At 40.5% G+C, this 24889-nt stretch overlaps 1 protein-coding gene across 4 annotated transcripts in view; it reads right to left on the reverse strand.

The window, feature by feature from the left end:
• Positions 1-8861: 8861 nt before the first annotated feature.
• Positions 8862-24889, reverse strand: part of Vmn2r13 (vomeronasal 2, receptor 13) — a 36040-nt gene continuing 20012 nt past the window's right edge. Inside the window, exons 4-6 of one of the 4 annotated variants that reach the window (XM_017320857.1) lie at positions 24396-24619; positions 10869-10999; positions 8862-9718 (exon numbers count right to left, since the gene is read on the reverse strand). In XM_017320857.1, the coding sequence (XP_017176346.1) occupies positions 8862-9718; positions 10869-10999; positions 24396-24619 (1212 nt within the window). Of the gene's footprint in view, positions 9722-10868; positions 11000-24390; positions 24620-24889 lie in introns of all 4 variants that reach the window. The other 3 variants (XM_017320858.1, NM_001104624.1, XM_017320859.1) reach the window with 3 other exon arrangements.

The raw sequence follows: 24889 nt of genomic DNA on the forward strand, positions 1-24889 counted from the left end.
AGAGCTTGCCTGCAGAGAATACTCTGCCCACTGAAACTAAGGAGAGTGCTACCCTCCAGGTCTGCTCATAGAGGCTAACAGAGTCACCTGAAGAACAATCTCTTAACAGTGACAACTAAAACAGCTAGCTTCAGAGATTACCAGATGGCGAAAGGCAAACGTAAGAATCCTACTAACAGAAATCAAGACCACTCACCATCATCAGAACGCAGCACTCCCACCCCACCTAGTCCTGGGCACCCCAACACAACCGAAAATCTAGACCCAGATTTAAAAACATTTCTCATGATGATGATAGAGGACATCAAGAAGGACTTTCATAAGTCACTTAAAGATTTACAGGAGAGCACTGCTAAAGAGTTACAGGCTCTTAAAGAAAAGCAGGAAAACACAGCCAAACAGGTGATGGAAATGAACAAAACCATACTAGAACTAAAAGGGGAAGTAGACACAATAAAGAAAACCCAAAGCGAGGCAACGCTGGAGATAGAAACCCTAGGAAAGAGATCTGGAACCATAGATGCGAGCATCAGCAACAGAATACAAGAAATGGAAGAGAGAATCTCAGGTGCAGAAGATTCCATAGAGAACATCGACACAACAGTCAAAGAAAATACAAAATGCAAAAGGATCCTAACTCAAAACATCCAGGTAATCCAGGACACAATGAGAAGACCAAACCTACGGATAATAGGAATTGATGAGAATGAAGATTTTCAACTTAAAGGGCCAGCTAATATCTTCAACAAAATAATAGAAGAAAACTTCCCAAACATAAAAAAAGAGATGCCCATGATCATACAAGAAGCATACAGAACTCCAAATAGACTGGACCAGAAAAGAAATTCCTCCCGACACATAATAATCAGAACAACAAATGCACTAAATAAAGATAGAATATTAAAAGCAGTAAGGGAGAAAGGTCAAGTAACATATAAAGGAAGGCCTATCAGAATTACACCAGACTTTTCACCAGAGACTATGAAAGCCAGAAGAGCCTGGACAGATGTTATACAGACACTAAGAGAACACAAATGCTAGCCCAGGCTACTATACCCGGCCAAACTCTCAATTACCATAGATGGAGAAACCAAAGTATTCCACGACAAAACCAAGTTCACACAATATCTTTCCACGAATCCAGCCCTTCAAAGGATAATAACAGAAAAGAAGCAATACAAGGACGGAAATCACGCCCTAGAACAACCAAGAAAGTAATCATTCAACAAACCAAAAAGAAGACAGCCACAAGAACAGAATGCCAACTCTAACAACAAAAATAAAAGGGAGCAACAATTACTTTTCCTTAATATCTCTTAATATCAATGGACTCAATTCCCCAATAAAAAGACATAGACTAACAGACTGGCTACACAAACAGGACCCAACATTCTGCTGCTTACAGGAAACCCATCTCAGGGAAAAAGACAGACACTACCTCAGAGTGAAAGGCTGGAAAACAATTTTCCAAGCAAATGGACTGAAGAAACAAGCTGGAGTAGCCATTTTAATATCGGATAAAATCGACTTCCAACCCAAAGTTATCAAAAAAGACAAGGAGGGACACTTCATACTCATCAAAGGTAAAATCCTCCAAGAGGAACTCTCAATTCTGAATATCTACGCTCCAAATGCAAGGGCAGCCACATTCATTAGAGACACTTTAGTAAAGCTCAAAGCATACATTGCACCTCACACAATAATAGTGGGAGACTTCAACACACCACTTTCTTCAAAGGACAGATCGTGGAAACAGAAACTAAACAGGGACACAGTGAAACTAACAGAAGTTATGAAACAAATGGACCTGACAGATATGTACAGAACATTTTATCCTAAAACAAAAGGATATACCTTCTTCTCAGCACCTCACGGGACCTTCTCCAAAATTGACCATATAATTGGTCACAAAACAGGCCTCAATAGATACAAAAATATTGAAATTGTCCCATGTATCCTATCAGACCACCATGGCCTAAGACTGATCTTCAATAACAACATAAATAATGGAAAGCCAACATTCACGTGGAAACTGAATAACACTCTTCTCAATGATACCTTGGTCAAGGAAGGAATAAAGAAAGAAATTAAAGACTTTTTAGAGTTTAATGAAAATGAAGCCACAACGTACCCAAACCTATGGGACACAATGAAAGCATTTCTAAGAGGGAAACTCATAGCGCTGAGTGCCTCCAAGAAGAAACGGGAGACAGCACATACTAGCAGCTTGACAACACATCTAAAAGCCCTAGAAAAAAAGGAAGCAAATTCACCCAAGAGGAGTAGACGGCAGGAAATAATCAAACTCAGGGGTGAAATCAACCAAGTGGAAACAAGAAGAACTATTCAAAGAATTAACCAAACGAGGAGTTGGTTCTTTGAGAAAATCAACAAGATAGATAAACCCTTAGCTAGACTCACTAAAGGGCACAGGGACAAAATCCTAATTAACAAAATCAGAAATGAAAAGGGAGACATAACAACAGATCCTGAAGAAATCCAAAACACCATCAGATCCTTCTACAAAAGGCTATACTCAACAAAACTGGAAAACCTGGACGAAATGGACAAATTTCTGGACAGATACCAGGTACCAAAGTTGAATCAGGATCAAGTTGACCATCTAAACAGTCCCATATCACCTAAAGAAATAGAAGCAGTTATTAATAGTCTCCCAACCAAAAAAAGCCCAGGACCAGATGGGTTTAGTGCAGAGTTCTATCAGACCTTCAAAGAAGATCTAATTCCAATTCTGCACAAACTATTTCACAAAATAGAAGTAGAAGGTACTCTACCCAACTCATTTTATGAAGCCACTATTACTCTGATACATAAACCACAGAAAGATCCAACAAAGATAGAGAACTTCAGACCAATTTCTCTTATGAATATCGATGCAAAAATCCTCAATAAAATTCTCGCTAACCGAATCCAAGAACACATTAAAGCAATCATCCATCCTGACCAAGTAGGTTTTATTCCAGGGATGCAGGGATGGTTTAATATACGAAAATCCATCAATGTAATCCATTATATAAACAAACTCAAAGACAAAAACCACATGATCATCTCGTTAGATGCAGAAAAAGCATTTGACAAGATCCAACACCCATTCATGATAAATGTTTTGGGAAGATCAGGAATTCAAGGCCCTACCTAAACATGATAAAAGCAATCTACAGCAAACCAGTAGCCAACATCAAAGTAAATGGAGAGAAGCTGGAAGCAATCCCACTAAAATCAGGGACTAGACAAGGCTGCCCACTTTCTCCCTACCTTTTCAATATAGTACTTGAAGTATTAGCCAGAGCAATTCGACAACAAAAGGAGATCAAGGGGATACAAATTGGAAAAGAGGAAGTCAAAATATCACTTTTTGCAGATGATATGATAGTATATATAAGTGACCCTAAAAATTCTACCAGAGAACTCCTAACCCTGATAAACAGCTTCGGTGAAGTAGCTGGATATAAAATAAACTCAAACAAGTCAATGGCCTTTCTCTATACAAAGAATAAACAGGCATAGAAAGAAATTAGGGAAACAACACCCTTCTCAATAGTCACAAATAATATAAAATATCTTGGCGTGACTCTAACTAAGGAGGTGAAAGATCTGTATGATAAAAACTTCAAATCTCTGAAGAAAGAAATTAAAGAAGATCTCAGAAGATGGAAAGATCTCCCATGCTCATGGATTGGCAGGATCAACATTGTAAAAATGGCTATCTTGCCAAAAGCAATCTACAGATTCAATGCAATCCCCATCAAAATTCCAACTCAATTCTTCAACGAATTGGAAGGAGCAATTTGCAAATTTGTCTGGAATAACAAAAAACCTAGGATAGCAAAAAGTCTTCTCAAGGATAAAAGAACTTCTGGCGGAATCACCATGCCAGACCTAAAGCTTTACTACAGAGCAATTGTGATAAAAACTGCATGGTACTGGTATAGAGACAGACAAGTAGACCAATGGAATAGAATTGAAGATCCAGAAATGAACCCACACACCTATGGTCACTTGATCTTCGACAAGGGAGCTAAAACCATCCAGTGGAAGAAAGACAGCATTTTCAACAATTGGTGCTGGCACAACTGGTTGTTATCGTGTAGAAGAATGCGAATCGATCCATACTTATCTCCTTGTACTAAGGTCAAATCTAAGTGGATCAAGGAACTTCACATAAAACCAGAGACACTGAAACTTATAGAGGAGAAAGTGGGGAAAAGCCTTGAAGATATGGGCACAGGGGAAAAATTCCTGAACAGAACAGCAATGGCTTGTGCTGTAAGATCGAGAATCGACAAATGGGACCTAATGAAACTCCAAAGTTTCTGCAAGGCAAAAGACACCGTCAATAAGACAAAAAGACCACCAACAGAATGGGAAAGGATCTTTACCTATCCTAAATCAGATAGGGGACTAATATCCAACATATATAAAGAACTCAAGAAGGTGGACTTCAGAAAATCAAATAACCCCATTAAAAAATGGGGCTCAGAACTGAACAAAGAATTCTCACCTGAGGAATACCGAATGGCAGAGAAGCACTTGAAAAAATGTTCAACATCCTTAATCATCAGGGAAATGCAAATCAAAACAACCCTGAGATTCCACCTCACACCAGTCAGAATGGCTAAGATCAAAAATTCAGGTGACAGCAGATGCTGGCGAGGATGTGGAGAAAGAGGAACACTCCTCCATTGTTGGTGGGAGTGCAGGCTTGTACAACCACTCTGGAAATCAGTCTGGCGGTTCCTCAGAAAACTGGACATAGTACTACCGGAGGATCCAGCAATACCTCTCCTGGGCATATATCCAGAAGATGCCCCAACAGGTAAGAAGGACACATGCTCCACTATGTTCATAGCAGCCTTATTTATAATAGCCAGAAGCTGGAAAGAACCTAGATGCCCCTCAACAGAGGAATGGATACAGAAAATGTGGTACATCTACACAATGGAGTACTACTCAGCTATTAAAAAGAATGAATTTATGAAATTCCTAGCCAAATGGATGGACCTGGAGGGCATCATCCTGAGTGAGGTAACACATTCACAAAGAAACTCACACAATATGTATTCACTGATAAGTGGATATTAGCCCCAAACCTAGGATTCCCAAGATATAAGATATAATTTGCTAAACACATGAAACTCAAGGAGAATGAAGACTGAAGTGTGGACACTATGCCCCTCCTTAGATTTGGGAACAAAACACCCATGGAAGGAGTTACAGAGACGGAGTTTGGAGCTGAGATAAAAGGATGGACCATGTAGAGACTGCCATAGCCAGGGATCCACCCCATAATCAGCATCCAAACGCTGACACCATTGCATACACTAGCAAGATTTTATTGAAAGGACGCAGATGTAGCTGTCTCTTGTGAGACTATGCCGGGGCCCAGCAAACACAGAAGTGGATGCTCACAGTCAGCTAATGGATGGATCATAGGGCTCCCAATGGAGGAGCTAGAGAAAGTAGCCAAGGAGCTAAAGGGATCTGCAACCCTATAGGTGGAACAACATTATGAGCTAACCAGTACCCCGGAGCTCTTGACTCTAGCTGCATATATATCAAAAGATGGCCTAGTCGGCCATCACTGGAAAGAGAGGCCCATTGGACTTGCAAACTTTATATGCCCCAGTACAGGGGAATACCAGGGCCAAAAAGGGGGAGTGGGTGGGCAGGGGAGTGGGGGTGGGTGGATATGGGGGACTTTTGGTATAGCATTGGAAATGTAAATGAGTTAAATACCTAATAAAAAAATGGAAAAAAAAATTTCAAAATAGATTATTATTCTTTAAATTAGAACAGAGTAATGACCAGGATGAACTGAAATGATACAATATTAATCAATGAAAGCCATAATCAGTATTAGTGATGAATCATGTTATATTAGCTTCTACTTTCTCATCACATTAAGAATTTGAAAATTTAATATTGGTTCTGACTTACATGTTAGAAAAAGGAAAATAAGCAGCTAAAGCATGAAAAAATTGTCTGAATTTGCATCTCTACACCTTTAGCTACTCCAAGGTACTTTCTTTGAAATGGAGCAATTAAAAGTGACTGATTAAAGTGGCACACGACTTTAATCCCAGCACTCAGGAGGGAAAAGGCAGTGGATTTCTGAGTTCAAGGTCAGCGTGGTCTACAAAGTGAGTTCCAGGACAGCCAGGGCTATCCAGAGAAACCCTGTCTTGAAAAACAAAAAAAACAAAACAAAATTAAAAAAAAAACCCAACCAACCAACCAAACAAAAAAGTTACTGATTATCAGGTATTTGCACTGAAAGATCCTGACAGAATGTAAAAGGTCACAGAAGTCCTGAAACTGACAAAATAGATTTCATTGTTAGTAGAACTAGCTTCACCAATTTAGAAAAATAGAGGTGCACAATGCTATGGCCGCTCCTCAAACCTGTGTGTCTGCCAATGTTCTGAACAGGTGTGTGCCCATTGCTGCATCATACTGGCAGGTGTTTGTGATATTGGTTGTTATATCCGTTGCTGGGAAAGAGTCGAAAAATCTCCCCAGCAACCACAGTCGGGACCAATCCGGAGTTGCTGCACTTTCATTAGACTCCTTCCTTGTTTCCCTCCCATACCCATTTCTTGAAGAATCAATCATTTTAGAATAGACATTGTTTAGATCTGGAAATCCCCTTCTTCCCCCCTTCTCCTTTCCCCCTTAAGGGCCTATAAAAACTGAAAACCCTTTCCCCTCCTGGTAGACTCCTCTACCCCTGTGTAGGATATGAGTCATCTCCAGAGCTCTGGCTTTCCCTGAATAAAGCCTCATGTGGTTTGCATCAAGCTTTGTCTCTCGTGAGTTCTTGGGTGTTTGCTATTATCCTGAGGCCTGAGTGAGGGGCTCCTCTCAGAGTCTTTCAGCACTTCACTGTCATTTTCTTAAATTCATTTTTGTAAAAAGTGACATTTGGTGCCTACACCCAGGCGTATAAGTTCATCAAATTCCAATGAACCAGATTAAAAGAACACTTGGATTTTAGGGGGTTTCCTGAGAAAATGATGTCAGAGTTCCTTTCAATCTTCTTGTTTTTAAAGATGTTGTGATCGAGTGATAGTTATTGCCAGAGTCCTTAGTTGAAAGAAACAATGCAGTGCATACTCTTACAAAAATTTCTCTCATCCATGGCTTAGGGAAAATTAGAGAAGATGGTGGGATAGATCTTGCAAGTCAAAGGATGAGGAAGCTGCCTGTGAACATAAATCTTCTAAAACTAGCATAGGTAGACCATGAAGTTTTACCAATAGACCCACAAAATATGACCTGAAGAAGGATCACTGCACTCTGCATGGCAGCATGGAAGTAAGCAAGCTTGCAAAGCTTCTAGCCTACACAACCATTTACAGAAAACTTTAAATCTGGGAATGGAGGAAGTTGTCACAGCGAGGTAAGGAAACAAATATTGGCCAGGTAATACCAAATAATGAGCCATCAGAACTCAAAAGCATGTAATTTTACAAGGTCTCTACAATTTATATTTCAAAATGTATATATAAATACATATATGCATTCATTAAGCCTTCGTGAAATAATAGGCCATTTACGTTTTTTGATTATATGAAGTGGCTATAAGTGGTGTTCTGGAGACAGGAAATACAAAGAAAGAACAAATAAATTATACCATCAAAAATAAACTACAAAATAACAGTTAAAAATAAAAGCAACAAACAATATTTTGAGAAAAAATAACACTGACCTTCAACAACTGATGTTCAGAAATAATTATGTGTATGTGTTTGTAAGTGTGTCTTTGTGTGTGTAATATTAAACCAAATAATCCTTAGTTGTTCCTATTTTGATAACATTTATGAAGTCATTCATCTAGAGTGCTTTATATATTCACAGACTTCACTGACCTTATTTTGATATAGATCTCATGTGTGACTTCTTTGTACTACCATTTTCCACCTGAATGAAACATTAATTTTATAATGAAATGGTGTGTTTTCACATAAAGTTCAAGAGCATTATACAGCAGGCACAATCTGAATCCCACAGATTGTACTCTTCTTACTATTTTACCTGATATTCTGAATATTTTCATAGTACCTTATGAAGCTATTACAAAATCTCAGGCCTCTGAGAGGGCCATCAACAATATGCAACACTGTAACTATGCTCCACACTCTCCTAATATTCAATCTTGTTTCTTTTTCAAATCAGTGCCTTCTATTGCATCAGTAATCTATGATTCTCCAAATCCCAACCAAAGCACTTTAACATTTTGCTGATGTCATAGATACTGTAGCTGTAACAAAATACTATGGTCAAAAGAACCATATGAGAAAAGTCCTATTTCCCTATGTACCTTGGTCACAGTTAACTGAATGAAGTCAAGACAAGAACTTGGATGCAGACATTCAATGAGAGAACATGGAATAATGCTGATTACTGGCTTCATGTCCATGCTCTCTACAGTCCTCTTTCTTATAACTCCCAGAACAATTTGCCCAGAGATGGCACTGTCACAGCAGTAGGGTCACCTTATATTAAACATTAATTAGGAACATGGATTACACACATACCTACAGGTTAAAGTGATGGTAGCCATTTATCAACTAAGATTCTGTATTCTCAATGTTTAGGTTATGTACACATGAATGAGACCATTTTCCACTAAAACTTAGTAATTGGCATTCCATTAGGCAGTGCTGTGCTACCATACATTGTAAGTACTAACTTTGTATACTCCTTAAGATTTTTGTATGATTTAGTAGTACTTTTGTTAAGACAAAGCAAAAACATATGATGAGTACCATCTACCATTTTAAAATTACTAAAGATTCAAGAAAGCATTTTATTTTTGTACTTCTGCAGAAAATTTGAATCTAGTCTAAGATAACACAACATTTTGGGAGAAAGATGCACCCTAGCAAGCCTGCACTAGAAGCCAAGATGGAGAACACCTCCACAACAACCATGACCGTTCCCCTGGTGCTGTGGTAGACAGGGAGGAAGGTGATCCAGACACTGCAGAACACCAGCATGCTGAAGGTTAGGAATTTGGCTTCATTGAATCTGTCAGGAAGGTTCCTAGCCAAGAAAGCCACAGTGAAGCTCCCCAGAGCCAAGGAGCCCAAGTATCCCAGAACAAAGTGGAAGGCAATGACTGAGCCTTTGTTGCAAATAATGATGGTCTTTCCATGTTCAGATTGTGTATCTCTGTCAATAAAGGGAGGAGATTTTACCAACCAGATTCCAGAGAGAACTAGTTGGATTAGGGTACAAATGGGAATGGCCAAGTTAGGTGCCCCTGATGCCAACATCCCTCTCATCCTTCTCCCTGGAGTAGTGAGCTTGAAAGCCAAGACTACAGTTATTGTTTTAGCCAACACTGTAGAAATAGCCACTGTGAAAAATACTCCAAATGTGATCTGCTGCAGGATGCAGGTGGCCTGGTTGGGATGTCCAATGAAGAGCAATGAGCAGAGAAAACAGAAGACTAGAGAGATGAGCAGGATATAGCTGAGAATGCGGTTATTGGCCTTCACAATAGGTGTATCCTTGTACTTCACAAAAGTGACTAGTATTAGAACTGTGAGGGCAGAGAAGGACAGGGCCATGCATCCTAGAGCCATCCCCAATGGATCTTCATAAGCCAGGAATGACACAACTCTTTGGAGGCAGTGAGTTTTCTCTACGTTGGCATACTTATCATCTGGACACCTCACACACTGTTCCATATCTGCTGGAAAACAACAATAGACCCTTATAAGATACCATAAATATGTAGTTAATAATTGTGCCTTTGTATTATTCAGATCATATATCAATAAATAATTTGGTGTTGAGAATCCATTCCATTACTTACTATTGTAGGGACCACTAACTCAAGAATGGTCTCTATAAACCTATGCTTTGTGATGGGACAAAACAAAAACATAGGGAATGGAACAGCTAAAATTATTTATTAAACATAAACAATGAAAAGGTGATGAATATTAATATGTATAATCTCAGATTATTTAATTCCTCAAACCATAAATTCACTACTCACAGACAAGTGTAGTGTGCAGACATAGTTACTGATGCCAGTTGATGAAATACACTATGTACTTTGTTTTCTTTGAGAGTTGTGTCCTTGTCTGTATCTACACATAGGCACCTGAACATACATTTCCTCATGCAAATATTTACACAAAGGAATATTTTCATTCTTGAAGCTGTTTGCCTCATAGGCCTATGCATGTCCCTCTCATTATGGTAAGATCTCTTTCTTCCTAACTACATATTCTGAAATGTTTGGTATGAAGGTTATGGATATTCACATTCATCCATCTTTCCTCAGGTAGGCTTTGATTGATAATAAGCACTCTCCCATCTCTTGTTGCATTCTTGAAGTCTTCACCCTTGTTCTAATTCTTTGACAGGAAATCATTAATCCTTTAAGTTATCTAAGCTCTTAAAATATATTTCATTAAACAACAACTGTGACACTGAGCATCTGGTCTTTGACAGGGACTAAGTTGGGTGATGGAGGAAAAGATTGTGGACTGATCATGTAATCAAGTTTCTTTGTACAAAGAATCAAAGAAGAATAAATATATACATAGATTATGCCCAAATATTTGTTTAAAAATAGTTACACAGGCATGTTCCCCTAAGTATGTTCCATTTAATAAAATTAGTAACCTTCATGTTGTGAATGAAATGCATTGTTTGTAGAAAATATTGCAAGTTATTTGCTGGGTCGAAAAGAAGTAGACATTACTAATCAAGTTTTCAAACATGGACCTTTTAGTTGTTCAGTTTCTATCTAGGCCATATCATATTTCTAGTGTGGAAAGAGGAGGCATTCAAATTCAGCAATTTTTCTTCTGCATGCAAGCATGTACCTGTTTCATTGGAAACCTCATTTTCTGGGCACTGAACACAGTCAAAGCAGCAGTCTGCTGTTTGTTTCTGATGAATTTTCCTGAATCCAGCAGTACATGTCACACTACACATGGAGGAGGGAACCTGAGGCAATACATAAATATTATACAATATGTGTGTGCATGTATACATCATATGTATAATGACTTGTAGATTGATATGTAGGACATTAAAAGATATGGCTATAAATATTCCTCTGATAACTAGCATTACTTAACAGTTTCAGGAACATTATTATTTTGTGTTACCCTGCAACGCACTGAATGTCATACAACATTTACTATATCATGTAATATTTTATATGTAACATTGAGGTTGTAGCAATTTGAAATTTTTCTTCCTAAGCTTATTAATCCAAAAGTAATATTTATGTGGCATCAAGTTCTCTCCCATTATATATATATATATATGAACACAGGACTAATATCCAATATATACAAAAAACTCAAGAATCTAGACTCCAGAAAATCAAATAAACCTATTAAAAATGGGGTACGGAGCTAAACAAAGAATTCTCAATGGAAGAATACTGAATGGCTGAGAAGCACCTGAAAAAATGTTCAACATCATTAATCATCAGGGAAATGCAAATCAAAACAACCCTTAGATTCCATCTCACACCAGTCAGTGTTGGGAGCCAAAACTAAATTCTTTATAATAATCCAAGTGAAAAAGATGACTAGCAAGTCTTAAGACATAAAGCTGGACCTCCTCCCCAAGCTGACTAAGTCCAGACAAAGGTCACCAGCGGACTGTTCCAGTTGGACCTCCTCCCCAGGCTGAATAAGTCCATATGAAGGTCACCAATGGACTGTTTTGAGAATTACCACAAGATGATTCCAGACCTGACGCAAACAGCAGATGTCATAACCACAAGATGTACTTTTAGATAGCATACCTCCCCTTGTAGTCACCAAGCAAAATTACCACTGCTCCCCCCTGCCCTTCTGCATAAGGGTTATTTCCCCTTTGATCTCTTTGTATAAAAACTACAAGTTTTGCTGAATACAACGAGGCCTTGACAAGATTCAGATTGACTCCATGTCTTTTCTGTGCTTAGCCTCCGTTTCTCTCTCACCTCCCATTTGGTTAGGAGCAGTCCCCTCGAGACCCATGAATAACTGGACCTGCTTGACGGGTCAGGTGGCACCCACGTGGAGCCTCAAGGTACGACCACCCTCCAGATGAAGATAAGATTGAGGTACAGCCAGCCAGGGTAGAGACCTCCCCAGACCGCATTGCTCATGCAACGTGGGGAGTCTTGAGGTAAGTCTAGACGTTATAAGGTCGTCACATTCGCCATGGGGAAAGCACTTTCAAAGGAAACATTTTTTATAAAAGAGATAAAGGGTTTACTTAGGGAGAGAGGAATAAGAGTCAAGAAAAAAGATTTGATTAAATTTTTCTGCTTTGTGGACACTAAATGTCCATGGTTAGTTTTGAGTGGACCTGAGATTCATCCACTTACATGGAATAAGGTTGGCAAAAATATTAATGATTTAATAAAGAAGGGTGAAAATATCCCTGAACCTTTTTTCAGTTATTATGGAATTACTAGAGACCTCTTAAAAGGTACAGAACAAGGAGGGGAGGGAGCCAGACTGCTGGCACTCACTGAGGATTTTTCTGTGGCTTCTTGCTCACCATTCAGTAAAAGTGAAACTAAAAAGGACTTAAAGGATCCTTCAAGCTCCTCTTCAGTCATCATAAACATACCAGATCCTACAAGTAGTTTGCTGGCTCCTCTCTCCCTACAAAGCCTGAAGGGGCTCCTGGATGAATCAGAGAAAATTGTTAGACCAAAGAATATTTATCCAATCTTGCATAAAGTCGTAAAAGACTGTAATGTTCCCCTTGACCCATCCTCTGAGGCAGAACTAGAGGAGGGGGCAGCCAAATATGAGGAGGAGAGATATGGTCCCGGCTCCCGAGTGTTTCTAACAACAAAATCCGGCCCTAGGTACCCTCATCCACATCCCCCCCCCCCTTTCCCTCTCTGCACCTCTATCCCTCCCTCAGCCTGCCGCCTCCCGCTCCCTTACAAGGGAGGACTGTTCATCATTTGCTTAACACAAAGGACTCTCTGGTGGCTCACATTTCTGGTCTAAAAGAGGTTTTATGCTTGCAAAAAGAATTAGGAGACCTCACCTTAGAAATTCAAAACTTACAGGGGGCCCTCTCTGCAGCCCCAATTGTCAAGAAACAGTTGGAGCACCCTAAAGTCATAAAGGAGGTTTCTCCTCCGGTCTCCATGGAGAAAATCAAACATAAATATTCAGCCAAGGACAAGGCACATAAAAAATTGGCCTTCCCAGTCCTGACTCAGGCACGCTCCAAACAGATAAGTTATGACCCTGAGCCAGCTTATGATAAACAAGCGCCAGACACCTCAGGACAGGCAAGGAGGGAAAAGGAAAGTGGTGACAATTTGATCAATTAGCCTCTGACTCCGAGGAAGAAGAGGTGATAAAAGATGAAAGTGATTATGAGGCTTCACAGCCTGTTTATAAGAAATTAAAGATCGAGCTGGGGAGGCGGCCTAAGCCACAGCAGCAGCGGTCGCCATCTTGGTCCGGGACCCGCCGAACTTAGGAAATTAGTCTGAACAGGTGAGAGGGTGCCAGAGAACCTGACAGCTTCTGGAACAGGCGGAAGCACAGAGGCGCTGAGGCAGCACCCTTTGTGGGCCGGGGACAGCCAGCCACCGTCCGGACCGGAGGACAGGTGCCCGCCCGGCTGGGGAGGCGGCCTAAGCCACAGCAGCAGCGGTCGCCATCTTGGTCCCGGGACTCCAAGGAACTTAGGAATTTAGTCTGCTTAGGTGAGAGTCTGTACCACCTGGGAACTGCCAAAGCAACACAGTGTCTGAGAAAGGTCCTGTTTTGGGCCTTCTTCTTTGGCCAGGAGGAGGTCCAAATACAAGATATCTGCGCACCTTCCCTGTAAGAGAGCTTGCCAGCAGAGAGTGCTCTGAGCACTGAAACTCAGAGGAGAGAATCTGTCTCCCAGGTCTGCTGATAGACGGTAACAGAATCACCAGAAGAACAATCTCTAAACAGAGTCAACTATAACTACTAACTCCAGAGATTACCAGATGGCGAAAGGTAAACGGAGGAATCTTACTAACAGGAACCAAGACCACTCACCATCACCAGAACCCAGCACACCCACTTCGCCCAGTCCAGGGAACCCCAACACACCTGAGAACCTAGACCTAGATTTAAAAGCATATCTCATGATGATGGTAGAGGACATCAAGAAGGACTTTAATAAATCACTTAAAGAAATACAGGAGAACACTGCTAAAGAGTTACAAGTCCTTAAAGAAAAACAGGAAAACACAATCAAACAGGTAGAAGTCCTTACAGAAAAAGAGGAAAAAACATACAAACAGGTGATGGAAATGAACAAAACCATACTAGACCTAAAAAGGGAAGTAGACACAATAAAGAAAACTCAAAGCGAGGCAACACTAGAGATAGAAACCCTAGGAAAGAAATCTGGAACCATAGATTTGAGCATCAGCAACAGAATACAAGAGATGGAAGAGAGAATCTCAGGTGCAGAAGATTCCATAGAGAACATCGGCACAACAATCAAAGAAAATGGAAAATGCAAAAAGATCCTAACTCAAAATATCCAGGAAATCCAGGACACAATAAGAAGACCAAACGTACGGATAATAGGAGTGGATGAGAATGAAGATTTTCAACTCAAAGGTCCAGCAAACATCTTCAACAAAATTATTGAAGAAAACTTCCCAAATCTAAAGAATGAGATGCATATGAACATACAAGAAGCCTACAGAACTCCAAATAGACTGGACCAGAAAAGAAATTCCTCCCGACACATAATAATCAGAACATCAAATGCACTAAATAAAGATAGAATACTAAAAGCAGTAAGGGAAAAAGGTCAAGTAACATATAAAGGCAAGCCTATCAGAATTACACCAGATTTTTCACCAGAGACTATGAAAGCCAGAAGAGCCTGGACAGATGTTATACAGACACTAAGAGAACACAAACTGCAGCCCAGGCTACTATACCCAGCCAAACTCTCAATTATCATAGAGGGAGAAACCAAAGTATTCCACGACAAAACCAAATTCACGCATTATCTCTCCACGAATCCAGCCCTTCAAAGGATAATAACAGAAAAAAACCAATACAAGAACGGGAACAACGCCCTAGAAAAAACAAGAAGGTAATCCCTCAACAAACCTAAAAGAAGACAGCCACAAGAACAGAATGCCACCTTTAACAACTAAAATAACAGGAAGCAACAATTACTTTTCCTTAATATCTCTTAACATCAATGGTCTCAACTCGCCAATAAAAAGACATAGACTAACAAACTGGCTACACAAACAAGACCCAACATTTTGCTGCTTACAGGAAACTCATCTCAGAGAAAAAGATAGACACTACCTCAGAATGAAAGGCTGGAAAACAATTTTCCAAGCAAATGGTATGAAGAAACAAGCAGGAGTAGCCATCCTAATATCTGAAAAGATTGACTTCCAACCCAAAGTCATCAAAAAAGACAAGGAGGGACACTTCATTCTCATCAAAGGTAAAATCCTCCAAGAGGAACTCTCAATTCTGAATATCTATGCTCCAAATACAAGAGCAGCCACATTCACTAAAGAAACTTTAGTAAAGCTCAAAGCACACATTGCGCCTCACACAATAATAGTGGGAGACTTCAACACACCACTTTCACCAATGGACAGATCATGGAAACAGAAACTAAACAGGGACACACTGAAACTAACAGAAGTGATGAAACAAATGGATCTGACAGATATCTACAGAACATTTTATCCTAAAACAAAAGGATATACCTTCTTCTCAGCACCTCATGGTACCTTCTCCAAAATTGACCACATAATAGGTCACAAATCAGGCCTCAACAGATTCAAAAATATTGAAATTGTCCCATGTATCCTATCAGATCACCATGCACTAAGGCTGATCTTCAATAACAAAATAAATAACAGAAAGCCAACATTCACATGGAAACTGAACAACACTCTTCTCAATGATACCTTGGTCAAGGAAGGAATAAAGAAAGAAATTAAAGACTTTTTAGAGTTTAATGAAAATGAAGCCACAACGTACCCAAACCTTTGGGACACAATGAAAGCATTTCTAAGAGGGAAACTCATAGCTATGAGTGCCTTCAAGAAAAAACGGGAGAGAGCACATACTAGCAGCTTGACAACACATCTAAAAGCTCTAGAAAAAAAGGAAGCAAATTCACCCAAGAGGAGTAGACGGCAGGAAATAATCAAACTCAGGGGTGAAATCAACCAAGTGGAAACAAGAAGAACTATTCAAAGAATTAACCAAACGAGGAGTTGGTTCATTGAGAAAATCAACAAGATAGATAAACCCTTAGCTAGACTCACTAAAGGGCACAGGGACAAAATCCTAATTAACAAAATCAGAAATGAAAAGGGAGACATAACAACAGATCCTGAAGAAATCCAAAACACCATCAGATCCTTCTACAAAAGGCTATACTCAACAAAACTGGAAAACCTGGACGAAATGGACAAATTTCTGGACAGATACCAGGTACCAAAGTTGAATCAGGATCAAGTTGACCTTCTAAACAGTCCCATATCCCCTAAAGAAATAGAAGCAGTTATTAATAGTCTCCCAGCCAAAAAAAGCCCAGGACCAGACGGGTTTAGTGCAGAGTTCTATCAGACCTTCAAAGAAGATCTAACTCCAGTTCTGCACAAACTTTTTCACAAGATAGAAGTAGAAGGTATTCTACCCAACTCATTTTATGAAGCCACTATTACTCTGATACCTAAACCACAGAAAGATCCAACAAAGATAGAGAACTTCAGACCAATTTCTCTTATGAACATCGATGCAAAAATCCTTAATAAAATTCTCGCTAACCGAATCCAAGAACACATTAAAGCAATCATCCATCCTGACCAAGTAGGTTTTATTCCAGGGATGCAGGGATGGTTTAATATACGAAAATCCATCAATGTAATCCATTATATAAACAAACTCAAAGACAAAAACCACATGATCATCTCGTTAGATGCAGAAAAAGCATTTGACAAGATCCAACACCCATTCATGATAAAAGTTCTGGAAAGATCAGGAATTCAAGGCCAATACCTAAACATGATAAAAGCAATCTACAGCAAACCAGTAGCCAACATCAAAGTAAATGGAGAGAAGCTGGAAGCAATCCCACTAAAATCAGGGACTAGACAAGGCTGCCCACTTTCTTCCTACCTTTTCAACATAGTACTTGAAGTATTAGCCAGAGCAATTCGACAACAAAAGGAGATCAAGGGGATACAAATTGGAAAAGAGGAAGTCAAAATATCACTTTTTGCAGATGATATGATAGTATATATAAGTGACCCTAAAAATTCCAACAGAGAACTCCTAAACCTGATAAACAGCTTCGGTGAAGTAGCTGGATATAAAATTAACTCAAACAAGTCAATGGCCTTTCTCTACACAAAGAATAAACAGGCTGAGAAAGAAATTAGGGAAACAACACCCTTCTCAATAGCCACAAATAATATAAAATATCTCGGCGTGACTCTAACGAAGGAAGTGAAAGATCTGTATGATAAAAACTTCAAGTCCCTGAAGAAAGAAATTAAAGAAGATCTCAGAAGATGGAAAGATCTCCCATGCTCATGGATTGGCAGGACCAACATTGTAAAAATGGCTATCTTGCCAAAAGCAATCTACAGATTCAATGCAATCCCCATTAAAATTCCAACTCAATTCTTCAACGAATTAGAAGGAGCAATTTGCAAATTCATCTGGAATAACAAAAAACCGAGGATAGCAAAAACTCTTCTCAAGGATAAAAGAACCTCTGGTGGAATCACCATGCCTGACCTAAAGCTTTACTACAGAGCAATTGTGATAAAAACTGCATGGTACTGGTATAGAGACAGACAAGTGGACCAATGGAATAGAATTGAAGACCCAGAAATGAACCCACACACCTATGGTCACTTGATCTTCGACAAGGGAGCCAAAACCATCCAGTGGAAGAAAGACAGCATTTTCAACAATTGGTGCTGGCACAACTGGTTGTTATCATGTAGAAGAATGCGAATCGATCCATACTTATCTCCTTGTACTAAGGTCAAATCTAAGTGGATCAAGGAACTTCACATAAAACCAGAGACACTGAAACTTATAGAGGAGAAAGTGGGGAAAAGCCTTGAAGATATGGGCACAGGGGAAAAATTCCTGAACAGAACAGCAATGGCTTGTGCTGTAAGATCGAGAATTGACAAATGGGACCTAATGAAACTCCAAAGTTTCTGCAAGGCAAAAGACACTGTCTATAAGACAAAAAGACCACCAACAGACTGGGAAAGGATCTTTACCTATCCTAAATCAGATAGGGGACTAATATCCAACATATATAAAGAACTCAAGAAGGTGGACCTCAGAAAATCAAATAACCCCCTTAAAAAATGGGGCTCAGAACTGAACAAAGAATTCTCACCTGAGGAATACCGAATGGCAGAGAAGCACCTGAAAAAATGTTCAACATCCTTAATCATCAGGGAAATGCAAATCAAAACAACCCTGAGATTCCACCTCACACCAGTGAGAATGGCTAAGATCAAAAATTCAGGTGACAGCAGATGCTGGCGAGGATGTGGAGAAAGAGGAACACTCCTCCATTGTTGGTGGGATTGCAGGCTTGTACAACCACTCTGGAAATCAGTCTGGCGGTTCCTCAGAAAATTGGACATAGTACTACCGGAGGATCCAGCAATACCTCTCCTGGGCATATATCCAGAAGAAGCCCCAACTGGTAAGAAGGACACATGCTCCACTATGTTCATAGCAGCCTTATTTATAATAGCCAGAAACTGGAAAGAACCCAGATGCCCCTCAACAGAGGAATGGATACAGAAAATGTGGTACATCTACACAATGGAGTACTACTCAGCTATTAAAAAGAATGAATTTATGAAATTCCTAGCCAAATGGATGGACCTGGAGAGCATCATCCTGAGTGAGGTAACACAATCACAAAGGAACTCACACAATATGTACTCACTGATAAGTGGATACTAGCCCAAAACCTAGGATACCCACGATATAAGATACAATTTCCTAAACACATGAAACTCAAGAAAAATGAAGACTGAAGTGTGGACACTATGCCCCTCCTTAGAAGTGGGAACAAAACACCCATGGAAGGAGTTACAGAAACAAAGTATGGAGCTGAGATGAAAGGATGGACCATGTAGAGACTGCCATATCCAGGGATCCACCCCATAATCAGCTTCCAAATGCTGACACCATTGCATACACTAGCAAGATTTTACTGAAAGGACCCAGATGTAGCTGTCTCTTGTGAGACTATGCCGGGGCCTAGCAAACACAGAAGTGGATGCTCACAGTCAGCTAATGGATGGATCACAGGGCTCCCAATGGAGGAGCTAGAGAAAGTACCCAAGGAGCTAAAGGGATCTTCAACCCTATAGGTGGAACAACATTATGAACTAACCAGTACCTCTGAGCTCTTGACTCTAGCTGCATATGTATCAAAAGATGGCCTAGTCGGCCATCACTGGAAAGAGAGGCCCATTGGACACGCAGACTTTGTGTGCCCCGGTACAGGGGAACACCAGGGCCAAAGGGGGGGAGTGGGTGGGTAGGGGAGTGGGGGTGGGTGGGTAAGGGGGACTTTTGGTATAGCATTGGAAATGTAAATGAGCTAAATACCTAATAAAAAATGAAAAAAAAAAAAGAAATTAAAGATCAAACATATTAAAGAGTTGCATTCGGCTGTTAAAAATTATGAGGTTAATGCCCCTTTTACTGTATCAATGTTGGAGGGACTGGCAGGAGATGGTTACTTAACACCCAATGAATGGAGCAAAGTGGTACAGTCAGTCCTCACTAGAGGGCAGTATTTAACTTGGAAATCTGAATTTGTGGATAGAGCCAAAACCCAAGCTGCTATTAATAGACCCCCCCCCCCCCAGTGAAACTTATTCTTGGACCTCTGATAAAATATGTGGTAAAGGTCCGTTCGCCTCTGATAAGAAACAATTGGGGCTTTCTCCTGGGGTGCTTGTGCAGACGGCCCAGGCAGCCTTAGCTGCCTGGAGAGCCATACCAGCCACAGGAGCCCCCACCACCCCTTTGACTAAAATTATTCAGGGCTCCCAAGAATCCTATGCCCAATTTGTTGCTAGACTACAAGAAGCCACTGAAAGAATTCTCAGTTCCCATGAAAATGAAGGGCTTTTAGTTAGACAGCTTGCCTTGGAGAATGCTAATTCTGCTTGCAAGGCTGCCCTGTGAGGTAAGACTTAGGCCTCACAGGAATGATAAAGCTCTGCAGTGAGGTAGATACATTTTCACATCAAGTCTCAAAATCTATTAACCTGGCCATCGGAGCAGTTTTCCAAAAGCTGGTGGAACTAGCCAGCCTCAGCAGAGAGTGTGTTTCAGATGTGGACTCCTGGGACATTTTGCCCGCGAATGCCCGTCCACCAGACCAGGCAAGTCTGCCACCACACCAGGGAGCCATGCCTACTGGCCTCTGCCCTAATTGTAAGAGAGGTCGCCACTGGGCATGAGATTACAGATCCAAAACTGATGTAAATGGCTGCCCCCTTACTGTGGTCCAGGGAAACTACCAGGGGGCCCCTGCTCGGGGCCTGCTCCCCCTGATAGCACCCCCAAACAATCCATCGCTGATTCCCTCCAGTCTCCCCAACGGGGATTTGTGCAGGGCTACAGCAGGGAGCCCAGGATTGAACTTGTGTTCCTCCACTACCAGGATTATAACTCCCAAGGAAGGAACATTAGTTATTGAGACAGGGGAATTCGGACCCCCACCCCAAAATATGTTTTTTCTTATTATTGGCCGAGCATCAGGTTCCCTTCAGGGACTCATGGTAACCCCCACTGTGGTCGATGCTGACTACCAAGGAGAAATAAAAATTCTGGTTACAGCCACACGAGGGCCCCTTACATTGAGAGCAGGAGAGCACATCGCCCAAACGCTGCAGCTCCCGTTAATTGAACAATTTCCACATATTAGAAAAAATCGGGGGCCGTCCTCCCCGGGGTCCTCGGATGTTTATTGGGTACAAAAATTAACTGACTCTTGACCCATGTTGACTGTGTTTTTAGATGGCAAACAATTTCAGGGACTTCTAGATACTGGGGCAGATGCAACAGTAATTTCTTCATTGCACTGGCCCACTGCTTGGCCTTTAGAACCTACTGCTATCCATTTAAAGGGGATAGGCCAAACTCAGGATACTTTACAAAGTTCAAAATTGTTAACATGGTCAGATAAGGAAAATAATACTGGAACTGTCCTGCCCTTTGTAGTCGGGGGCCTTCTTGTTAATTTATGGGGGAGGGATATACTTTCTCAAATGGGAGTTATAATGTACAGCCCCAATGAGACTGTCACAAATTTAATGCTAAAAACAGGGTATCTCCCTGGAAAAGGCCTAGGGAAAAGTGAACAAGGGATTGTTCATCCCTTTGTCTCTGTACCCAAAAGAGACAAAAAGGGTCTGGGAGCAGATCTTTTTTCCTAGAGACCACTGCTCCTCCTGCACTCCAGGCAGATAAAATATCATGGAAAACTAATGATCCAGTCTGGGTCAACTAGTGGTCTATGCCTCAAGAAAAGGTTCAGGCAGCCTTATACTTAGTGCAGGAACAATTGAGGCTGTCGCACCTTGAACCATCCACCTCCCCGTGGAATACACCTATATTTGTTATAAAAAAGAAAAATGGGACTTGGAGGTTATTACAAGATCTCAGAGCTGTTAATAAGACTATGGTGCCAATGGGTGCCTTACAGCCTGGTCTACCCCCTCCCATTGCCATACCTAAGGGCTATTTCAAAATTGTTATAGATATTAAAGATTGCTTTTTTCTCTATTCCACTTCATCCTCAAGATTATGTCTGCTTTGCCTTTTCCATTCCAATTGTAAATCATGTGGGACCAAATCCTCGCTTTCAGTGGCGGGTTTTGCCACAAGGAATGGCTAATAGCCCCACCTTGTGCCAAAAATATGTGGCCCAAATCATTGATCCAATAAGAGGGTGATTTCCCACTGCCTATATTGTGCATTACATGGATGATTTACTAATAGCTACCAAAGATTTACAACAAACCCATGAGATTGCCCAAATGGTAGTTGCTGCCCTACAAAAGAGAGGTTTTGTAATAGCCCCAGAAAAAAATGCAGGTTCAATATTCCTTCATGTTCTTGGGCTTCCAACTAGAACCTGCAACTGTTCACTCACAAAAATTGGCCATTCGAACGTCTCATCTGAAGACCTTAAATGATTTTCAAAAATTATTGGGAGATATTAATTGGCTACGTCCACACTTAAAGTTAACAACAGGAGAATTAAAGCCCTTGTTTGATGTCTTGCAGGCTGATTCTGATCCCACCTCCCCCCAAAGTCTGACCATAAAAGCACAAAGATCACTGGCCTGAGTTGAACAGGCCATTAGTCAACAGGTTATGGGTTATTTTGACCCCACACAGCCTTTATTCCTGATCATCTTTTCAACCACTTTTACACCCACAGGCCTTCTCTGGCAAAAAGACAGCCCCCTCTTCTGTATCTATTTACCAGCCACCCCCTCTAAGGTTCTCCCTACCTTTCCATTCTTGGTGTGCCAGGTGATATTTTTAGGTTTAAAAATGGCCACCCATCATTTTGGCCGAGATCCTGATGTAATTATTTCTCCTTATTCCTCTGAGCACCTTGCTTGGTTACAGTCCCGATTTAATGATTGGGCCATATTGCTGTTCATCTACCAAGGGACTTTTGATACCCATCTCCCCAGTAACAGGTTGTTACAATTTTTACAGGTGACTCCTTTTGTGTTTCCCAAAGTTACTCATTCAGACCCTATTTCAGAGGCATTAACTGTGTTTATAGATGGGTCAAAAAATGGAAAAGCCACTGTGGTCATTCATGGGCAAATTCAAGTCATTGATACTATCTATACCTCTGCACAATTAGTTGAACTTTGTGGAGCGTTAAAGGTGTTTGAGCTTGTTGCATTACCATTTAATCTTTATTCAGATAGCCACTATGTGGTTAGGGCCTTTCAAGTTTTGGAGGTGGTCCCTAGTATCCAACCCTTAACTGCCACCTTTCAGATGTTTTTTAAGATTCAGATGCTTATTAGGGCTCATGCTCATCCCTTTTTTGTAGGTCATATTTGAGCACACTCCGGTCTACCTGGCTCACTAACAGAAGGAAATGATTTAGCTGATCAAGTTACTCTGCTGATGTGCCTTGCTTCCCTCTCTGATCCCCTCTCAGAAGCACAGACAGCCCATGCCCTCCATCACCTCAATGTTCATACATTAAGACTCAGATATATGATAACTAGAGAGCAAGCCAGACAAATTGTAAAACAATGTAAGAACTGCCTTACACTTTTTCCAGAGCCTCATCTGGGTGTCAACCCCAGGGGACTTATACCTGGTGAATTGTGGCAGATGGATGTTACACATGTCCCATCCTTTGGAAAGTTAAGATCTGTACACGTTACTGTTGATACCTTCAGTGGTTTTATTTATGCCTCTGCCCATATGGGAGAAGCCACTAAAGATGTCATCAATCATTTATTGTATGTATTTTCAGTAATGGGACAGCCAAAGATGATTAAAACTGACAATGGTCCTGGATATACTAGCCAAAAGTTTAAACAATTTTGCTCACAATTACAGATCTAGCATATTACAGGCATTCCTTATAATCCTCAAAGAAAAGGAATTGTCGAAAGAGCACACCAGACTTTAAAAAATACCTTAATCAGCTGGCTACTCAGGAAACAATCTATTCCTTTAAAGGAAATTCAAAATTGTTATTGTCTCATGCACTCTTTGTGCTAAATTTCCTGACCCTTGATATGTCAGGGCGCTCCACAGCTGATCGCTTGTGGCACCTAAGACAGGTTCAAGCTATGCTCAAATTTTGAGGAAAGATCCCTTAACGGGAATGTGGAATGGACCGGATCCAGTTATTATCTGGGCTAAGGGCTCAGCTTTTATCTATAATACAAAAGAAGTGGAGCAAGATGGCTCCCTGAAAGATTAATAAAACCTTATAATAAATTCCAGGTTAATGCCTGAGAAAGATTTTTTCTTACAGGAGGAAATATCAGACCGTGATCATGATGAACCTGATGATTCTGGCCTGGATACTATTCCTGTTCTCCATCGTGAAGACCATCAATAATCGGGCCTATCAGGTTTTTAATTACACCTGGATCCTCCAGAACTAGGCTGGAGACATAGTTTTTTCCTGGTCCCACATTAGGAGTGCCCCTACCTGGGACCCCATATTGACTGATGTTTGTAAAATTGCTCTGGGAGCCGACCCAGAATTATTACTCATGTGCCTCGTATTTTAAAATTACATATCTTGAAAAAAATTAAAATTGTGGTATACCCACTGATGTTCCTCCTGTGGCCCACTCCAAATCTTCAGATATATGAAGTTGTTGACTCTGGTGGAAACAAGGCAAATAGCTTCCTATTTTCACTTTTAATCCAAGGCCTTTTGGAAAATTCCAAATGATGAAAATGTCATAATCTGCACACTGATTTTCCCTATGCTTCATGTTCACCAGTTCTCCAACAGGGTTAGTAAATACTCTGGTCTTCAGCAAGGAAGCCACCTAAGTGAGATGCTTTATTAGACATTTACACATGCACACCAATAAAGTGAATGCCAAATTGAGAATTTTTCGTAATTATTTATGAATTTCAGAAAAGACAGCTGTATTAAAGTAATCCCTCGTAGTAAAATACAATATGCTTCATGGATGATTAAAAATTAATATACTTCATATTAATGTTCCATATGAATATGCGCTAGAAGAAATGATTACAAGATAACAAGTAACACCGTGTGTGTGTATGAGCATGTTCCTCAGAATGGTAGTTTT

This window comes from Mus musculus, chromosome 5, assembly GCF_000001635.26.
Source record: "Mus musculus strain C57BL/6J chromosome 5, GRCm38.p6 C57BL/6J".
Lineage (NCBI taxonomy): Eukaryota > Metazoa > Chordata > Mammalia > Rodentia > Muridae > Mus > Mus musculus.